The sequence below is a fragment of the Lissotriton helveticus genome, chromosome 1_1, assembly GCF_964261635.1.
Source record: "Lissotriton helveticus chromosome 1_1, aLisHel1.1, whole genome shotgun sequence".
NCBI lineage: Eukaryota > Metazoa > Chordata > Amphibia > Caudata > Salamandridae > Lissotriton > Lissotriton helveticus.
Window position 1 is genome coordinate 1681562760 of NC_136057.1, and position 8987 is coordinate 1681571746.

The 8987-nt window shown below is 44.0% G+C and overlaps 1 protein-coding gene across 1 annotated transcript in view; it reads right to left on the minus strand.

Annotated features, from left to right (window-relative positions):
- Positions 1–5566, minus strand: part of KIF5A (kinesin family member 5A) — a 662879-nt gene extending 657313 nt beyond the window's left edge. Inside the window, exon 1 of the mRNA XM_078688970.1 lies at positions 4932–5566. Within this exon, the coding sequence (XP_078545096.1) occupies positions 4932–5057 (126 nt within the window). The 5' untranslated portion in view covers positions 5058–5566. The remainder of the gene's footprint in view (positions 1–4931) is intronic.
- Between the last annotated feature and the right edge of the window lie 3421 nt (positions 5567–8987).

Genomic DNA, 8987 nt, shown 5'->3' on the forward strand with positions numbered 1-8987 from the left:
AATTCCAAACCCAGGTTGTCTGACTCTCCTTTAAGGATACACGCTCACATAAGGCTAGTCTTTACTCTTTAACTACATTAACTGCTATAAACAATACTGGGGCAAAAGGTGCATGCACTTGCAAAAACTCATAGCCTGATTGAATGCCTAAAGGGATCCCCATCTCTGCATCCCCGCAACGAATTATCAAAAAGCATATAATCGGATGGAACATGGGGCACGATCATAGAAATTCAGGATTCCAGATAATGGAACACATTGAATCCAAGCCTCAGGAAAGAATCAAACTACATGTCTCTCAGGAAGGCCCATAAATGGAATTATACCATCTGGCTTTCAGAATTTAACATCTTGTACAAAGTAATTATAATGAAGAATATCAGACAGGGATTCTCATCAACACCTGGACTCGAACTCACCTCTGATTCCCAAAGCATAGAATCAGTTGCAAATACAGAGCCTTGAAGTGACTAAATGACACTATACAAAACTCCATAAATGCACACATAAATAACAGAAAAGAATTCTTGGAGCCTAAAAACGTTTCCTTATCCCACTGGTAGTATGGAATAATGAAGCAAAGTTCACATCTTACACAAAACCCTGGTACAGTCAGTGTATTGTTTGGTCAGCCCATCTATGTCGTCATTCAGCTGATGACACATCTAGTTGATGAAGAGGTCTTTTAGGTCGAAATCTGCCAGAGACATCAGCTGCCTGGTTGCATAAGACTTATTGGGGACATGTCAGTAGCTGGCCTCGAAAGCAACTCCGCCCATTGCTTTCCACTGACGTTTTGTCACTCTTATTTTCTAGCTGTCTATTCAATGTTTGTATTTGTTTTATCCCGTCCATCTAATCTTTGTCCCTCCCGTGGCACATAAATTGTTTACCACCTTTCTGATTGACTTCTTTAATCCTTCCACAAATGTCTGCTTTTAGGGAACTTTTTTTCTCCTAAAAGCACTCTATAGGAGTGAATGCATTTCCCTCGTTCTCTGTTTCCAACTTCTCCCAGCGCATTTTTTTCATAAACATTTGATGAGAATGCAAGTCAGTTTATCATTCAGCATATTTGCCTCTTCTCTCAGCAAATTTCTTTTCATATCATTAAAAAAAATGTCAGTTTCCACCTCTTTGTCCTTCATGCCGCTCTTATGTATGCTTTCACTCTTATATAGCCACGCCATTGAAGCCACCGTCCTGTGCGCTTTAACTCCACGTTGTACCCACTTGTTTGTTTACTTCAACCCCTCCACGTAGCTATGTCTCCATTTGCATCCCTCCCTACACCCTCTGTGTTGTTTACCCCCCACCTGCACCATCCAAGTTGGTTTTTGCCTCTTCTCCACCCTGTGTTGCTCCCGCCCACCCTCCATGCTGCTTCCCCTGCCTTCCTGTTGCTTCCCCGCCCTCTGTGATTCCACCCACTGTGTTGCTTCCCCCATCTGCATTCTACCCCCACCTGCATTCTTTACACCACCCACTTGCGTTTCCTTTTATTTTTATTTTAACTGATCAACTTGAATTGGTGAACCCAAAAAATAAAATACTATTGTCATTTTGTAGGTGCGTACATGCCTGGTGCGGACACCTACAAAACGATGCAGTTGGCCATGTAGCCTTTTTTCCCTGTCTTTTAGCCATGCTGCACAGGACATCACATATAATAATGTGGGGCACGGCTAATACCGTGGACAAATCCAGTAGGTCCTAAAGGCTTAGCCAATACTTGTTTCCTTACACAGTGGCACAAATGGGCTACTCGACGAATGAATGGCGATTCGAATGTGTAAATGAAACAGTGAAATAGTTGATAAATATTAGCTCAAGAGTCTCCTGATGACGAATGAGCATGTCCAGATGTGCGCGTCATTGCACTTTGAAACTAAGGATTAAAACAGAGTCTATGACTCCAAACAATGGAGGGATATGTCTGTAGCTCCCTTTTATCCTGTGCTATAGACAGAAGTGATTCAAACAAAGCTAGACTGCTGGTGTGAAGGCACAAACCTACGAGCTCCAAGCGCGAGGAAGCCTGAGCCCAAGCATTCATTACACATATGCGGCAACACGAGTTGTTGAATTCATTCGAGCTTCAAGATCCTGACCTGACAATTTGATTCAGTCTTTCCTTCTACCGAAATTGGTAAAAAGAGAGTACATTTCAAACAGGTTACATTGATTTAGTACTAATTGTTAAATTATCATATGAATCACTTTTATGACACATCTAATTAAGTGCCAGATTGCCATTCAAATGACTCTCCCATCACACTCACTTCAAATCACGCCCTCCATTCACCTTTACCAATCACATCTCAAAGCAAGAACTTAAAGTTAACGTTCACCATCACCCACTGACACTTCCATAAGGCACGCCACCTTGACCACCCCTTCCTATTTTGAACAGTATGTAAGTTTCTTTTTAATGTTTCAGAATTGTTTTACTGAATGATAAACAAACAAATATGTGTGGTCAACATACAAAAAGATTTTAACCCAAAAATGATGATACACTAATGATTATATTGCATTAACTATTGAACATCTCCTTTGTTTTGAACAAAGGCAGCCGTTATATATATCAAATAATATCAAAATGTTATTAAAAATTAGAGAAAGAGGAAGGAGACAAATGGGCAATGGAAGATAGGTGTCAATATGTGATATTACTGTAAATAGAGAAATCCTTTAAGATGAACAATTCAGTAGTCAAAGATTTTAAGCAATAATACATCACATAGTAATCAGTTGTAATTGTATACAAAACTTATATAATAATGGAATAGTAATTTATGTCAGGGTAAGTGATATTGCAAGTCAAAGAGATTTATCAACATCCTTCACCAATAGATTTCTGAACATTGTGAGAAGGGAAATGAGAAAAATAACTCACTGTGAGTAGCATGATAAATCATTCTTGATGAATGATTGCATGGAAGAACCATTAACAATATCAATCTTATGAGTGAAGTAGATTTCATCCATACTGTACACTAAAAGAAAATGTAGCGTCATCCTTCTACCTCACAGCCATTTGATGACTAGCCGCAGTAATACAAAATATCAACTATTCAACCCAATAGTGGAAGGCCTTGCTAGTTCTTCATCAGGCTTCTCAAAATAATGTTATGCATTTAAAAAGTTGAACACGTCTAGCAAATGGCTTTCACGCCATTCTCCTTGACAGGACCAGGAAGTGATGTAAAGTGTTTATCTGAATATATTATCCAGTGATTTCATGCCTGGTTGGATAGTCTGCTAATCTAGGTTATTGGCTAGGGTACTGTTAAGAAAATGTATTGCTGTCTGCCACCTTATTTGGTTGCCTAATCAAAAGGAACTGAACAGCATAAGTGTGTGGCTCAAGTGAACAGATTTTGACTCTATCGTAGTTAGCTCTACTAGGCACTAGTGTTGCCTGTCTGTGCAGAAGAACTTGGGTTGCATGGGCATGTCCTTCAAGCCCCAGGAGGATAAAACCAATAGGATCCAGGAAATCAAAATACATACAAAGTGCTTGGTAGCCCAAGTGGGGTACAAGATTTCTTCAGAACCATAGATTATCCTACAACTTCTCTCGCTCTTCTACCTTATTAATCCTTGCTTCAGCGTTGTCCCTAAAATGTGCCCCTCACTGCCGTATATCTTGTCTCGCTCTTACTGGTAGCTTCTGACCTCTCTTACTAAGCTCTGATTCCTCTTTCATTGACACCCCCTGCCCCAACTCACTTTTTCTGCCTTACCTAGAGGGAAACCGATTACACTTATGCCTTCTTCTAGTGAGTTGCCTGGGGACTGCTTGCTGCCTGTGCAGGACTTTTTTGTCCAGTGAATTAGCCACTGTTACCAAGGACTAAACAGTAAACACTAACACCCAATCCTTAGCAAGTGTAAGGTTGCAACACTTCGATCCAAACCCAAGAGCCAGCAAGTTATGTCAGTCTTCTGTTTTTATGAAGGTGAATAAACTCAGGACAAATTGTGACTTTGTACATATGTGAGGTGGTAGCATTGCCTCCCTTTTTATACACAAAGATTGATTTATCGAATTTTCTTGGCAGGACGGAAGGAGAAAAAGTAGGGAGACCCTTACAAAACTTCCAGTATGTAGGACTGTCCATCTGACAGCCGAAGACGGACTGCTTCCCCTCCCTGGCACTGCAGTGCTGCTCTTTCCTGCAGGCCTCCTCGCTAGAGGCTGAACGCCTGATGACTGGATGCCGAAGCAGACGCCTGCCTGCGCGCTCACCCCAGAGAGGGCAGATCGGCGATGCAGCACGGCTGGTGGTGTCTTTTAAACCCCCCTGAGGAAACCTAAGCAACGAATAGACTTTAGACATAAAGACGGTCGGAACATCGTGCTTAGGAAGAACTTTGGTTCGATCTTTTGGGGTGGAAAGAAGGGCGCGGATTCCTTGTGTAAAGAAATGCGTTCGCTGCTTCCAGAGAAAAAGAAATATACGCTGAACGCTGTCATGGGCAGTCTGTCCAAGCCACACCCAGTCATTTAGAAGATGCACCAGCCGGCGAGGGTACTGCGCTTACTGCGCTGGAAACCCATGATCTGCGCAGACATAGATTTGTGGCATTGAAACAACCATAGCCAAGCAATAGCCACCGACGCAAAAACAGACAAGTCTAGAAGGAAAACAAGGAACAAGAATACATCTCTTGAAAACACATACAGGCGTGCCAGTTAGCTGGGCACCAGTTACAACAGCCCTAAATCACAAGCCTCTGAAAAAAAGCGAAAATGAATACTGATCATGCCAAATTATTTCACTGGCGACGTCACGTATGCAAGTAAAAGTTCAAAGTGGCATTCGTTCGTGCGCCTCCCTCCTCTTCCCCTACACCTCCCCCCAAGAACTGCAGCAGAAAGGGAGACAGACAGGGCATGCTCGCATAATTCACCCGCAACTTACCCCTAGAATGACCGAGTCGTCCCCCTGGAAAACGGGAATGAATTTGTCTCCTCTGACTATTTCCGACTGGTTCAACGGGCGAAACCGGCATAGCACCTTGATGCTGCATTCGTTCGCCTCGGCCATCCTGGGTGGGAAGGGCAGGCCGGTCCTGCGCTCAGCGGGAAGGAGGGATGCAAAAATAGAGCGGCAGTTTCTTTTTTACGTGTAAATATCTATATATAAATAAATAAATAAATATGTTTTTGCTGAGCTCAGTCGCCAGGGTCTGGGTGATCAGCAGGCTGTCTACCTTTTCGGGATGAAAGCCGCGACCTGCTGGGGCGGAGATAGTTCAAATATTTCAGAAAGCAACCAAAAATAATTGGCAATCAAGTCTCTGTTCTGGAAAAGGCGGATAAAAAAACAGGACGCAAGCCGGGCAGACGCACCTGCAGCCTGCTCCTTCCGGCGAGAATTCCTTTGGCACTCAGCGTTTTCGCACTAGGATGCAGGTTTCTGTCTCCCTGATCACACAAAGCCGCCGGGGTATAAATAAATAGATGAATCTATGGGGTCCAGGGCGATTCTTTTTCGGGGAGCTCATTAATCTTTCTAGCGGTGCTCCGGTCCCTGGGATGCTTTTGCAGAGATGTCCTCCCGATGCAGCTTATACTACAAAGATGCGTCACCGGGGTGGGGCGGAGAGTAAGGCTTGGCAGGGAGGGGGCGGGGTTTCTCTGGTCCTCTTTTAAGGCAGAACTAGCCTGATCCTCTTAAGGTGGAAGGCCTGGAAATGGCATCTTAGGTCTGGGCTATCCAACAGCACAAGCTCCCGTTTGGGAAACACCTACTGTGAACTGACAGTGGCATTATAAGCCACTATAAGCCAGCCCGCCCCTTGCCTACCATAGTTGGCTTTGTTGTCACTCTTCTTGTGTTTGTTCCTCACCTAGAGCATAGCATCTTTACCATCCCTTTGATTGGTTGACCTGTATCCTTTCACGGCTCACTCGCTTTGAGGAAGCTCTTTTTTTGTTTTTTGGTAAGTTCTCTATGATAGTGCATGTGTTTTCCATCTGTCTACCTCGTGTTGTCCTCCCCTGCCAACTACCTACCTGCACTCTGTGTTGCTGTGATGTTTCCTCTCTCTCTTTCGTGCTCTTCTACCCCACACTACCCGCGCCAGGGCACAAGTCCTAAAAAAAGAAGTGGGGGGACTCTCCAAGGTAGGCGTGGTCACAGGAAGTGACATCACGACAGGAAGTGACATCACAACAGGAAGTGACATCAGGACAGGAAGTGACATCACGGCAGGAAGTGACATCACGGCAGGAAGTGACATCCCGACATCCTGCGTGTCCTATAATAGCACGTGTTAAGTCTGGTTATTCCACGTCCCGAAGAAAGGGTGGTACGGGTAACTGGAAGGAAGAGCCTCTGGGTTCTGCAAGTGTGACCATTGTCCACTGGGGTACAGTTATAGGCAGAGGTCATTCCACTGAAATGACGCTCCAGTCAGTACCTCTGAAGGTCTGCCTACTTGGGGCGGATTTGCTGAGGCAGATCACTCTCAGTGTCTGCCATGCCTGGCAGGAAAAATGAACACTGCCCACCACTTGTAGGGGAAAATCTCCCTGTGGGTAGGAGACATTTTTATTTTTCAGAAACAAACCCTTGAATTGTGGGCTTGTTTCTGAAAAACAACGAAGTTTGCGAAGTGGGCTGTAACAATATGACAGCCCACTCAGCATTCAGTCTTGCCAAAAGCACATCTACTTCACCAATGGATACACTTGTGTTAAAGAGTTCCCCATCGACACAGTAAAGAGTTATACGTTGGGTGGGTTGTCCTCCATAGGGAGCGGTAGTAAAGGTTACAGAATATTCTACGTTCTATTATATGACCTGCATTTTTGGGCAGCATGTTTATCCCTCAGTTACAGATATTGCCAAGATGCCATTTTGCTAATTATCCAAATACAGCCCACATTGCCATATTATCAGACTGAATAAACTATGCACTTAAAGTAGCTTAAACATGGATGTATTTAGGTGGTAAATGGTACTAATGAGATGAAACATTTGCCCAGTTGCGGTGATTCCCAGGATCAAGAAGGCCAGAAGTGGCGGTAGCCTCTTCTCACTCAATGCCTCCAGACTATGGAATGCCCTCCCACTGCATCTACGGAGCGAACCAAACCATTTGAACTTCCGAAAACAGTTGAAGACCTGGCTGTTCATATAAAAGCTCAGACCCCCCCCCCCCTTAGCCCCGCGCAGCGCTGGGATGCCTCCGGGTAGCCATGCGCTATACAAGTAACAATACAATACAATACAGTTAGTGTTAGCATGTGCAAAATTTCAAAATAATAAAGTAACTCTATCATAAAATATGCAGCATTATACTACATAACTTGCCTTTGCTTGCCTCATAATTCCACCCTGCTGCATAATTTGGTCTTCTCCTGACGCATAATTCCAGTGACCCGGACTATGGCAAAAGGCAAAGGTGGGCGAGACACCAAATTACCAGGGACAGCGGAGCCAAGGGTCTGTTCTGGCTCTTAAGAACCCATACACAAGCCAAGCCTTGAAAAAATGTGGTGTGTCAATCATGCAGCACAGATTATATTAGACTATAGTAAACTATCGAAAGCACCTCATGTTAGTACTTCAGATTATGTGCAAAGTATTTATCAAACAAGACCTGAGAATCGTTCCAGCTCGCCCACCACCTCCCCCCAAAAGACAGTGCTATTAGTGAACTAAAAGGCAAGTCTGGGGTTTTGTACAGAGCAAAGCCTGAAGTCATCTATTTGAAGGTGTATTCTTTGTGATGATAAATAAAAAGGAGGATTGGTTTAAAACTTTTTGCCTATACTTTAAGATGAATGTTTAATGTAGTTTTTACAGTTTTTTGATCAACATCGACTGGAAAGTATTGGAGCTCTTCATTTGAGTATCAATACTGGAACCTGTTTCCAGGGCCGGCTTTAGCACTGGTGGTGCCCAGTTAGCCCCCCCCAATGACCACTACCGGCACAGATTCCCTTACAACCACCCTTTAACAGGATTCAAAATGTAACACCATACTTGAGAGTTCTCTGTAATAATAACAATTGTTTTCTACCCAAACAAATCTTTTTTGCAACAATAAAAAAATGGAAGACTGGGGAAAAAAGTATAACACTCTAATATATAACTTGCAGTTTGCATGCAGCGCTTTGATTACAGTTGATAGCTCGCTGTTCCATTTTAGGATTTTAACTTAGAAACAGCAAGTAAGTAAAGAATACCTCTAACAAAAGCAGTAACCCACTGAGCTACCTTCATAAATACAGGTCTGTGATGTATGGTACACGTCCTTTGCATCAGGCATATTAATCCATATTAACAATGAGTCAAAACTTTCACTAGACAAAACTCCGATCTCACTCCAAGTAGAACATTAATCACCGAAGCTATGTAACATTTTTATTGTGGCTAGGAACGAGGCAGAAGCTGCTTTTTAAACTTTAATATACTTACCCTAGTGCCGGCCTCGCAATCCTCCCCCAGCTCCAATTTCAGCAACACTGGGCGTAATGACACGTCCACACCCTCTCATTGCAGTGTGAAACACATTCACATAGGATTAGTTTCACACTGCCTGCTAAGGGCCTCTTGGAAAACTGTAAGCAGCCCCTTTGTAATTTAATTGCTGTACTGGGCTTCCTGGTGCGCCTCCCGCTTTGAAAAGGGACGTTTTGACGATACCCTTTTGTTATGTATTCTGCTTCTCGAGGGGAGAGCGCACTCCCACAGAGCGTCTGGGCGCTGTAGGAAGCAAGTCTGCATTCGGGCACACACGCGCAGCCTAGAGGCAAACATAATTCATCAGTAATGGTGGACGAGGTTTTGATTGAGCAGGGTGGACGGCGTCCACCCTGAAAAACCCTCGAAAATAAGTGGGGGGATGCCGTCCACCCGCGTGGTACCCCGACTCGTGCCCTGACCCGCGCTCCATGTTACTGTCCCTCATGAGCTTCTCCCCATTCTCCTGTGTTGGTATCCCCCCTGTGTGCTGCTCTCTCT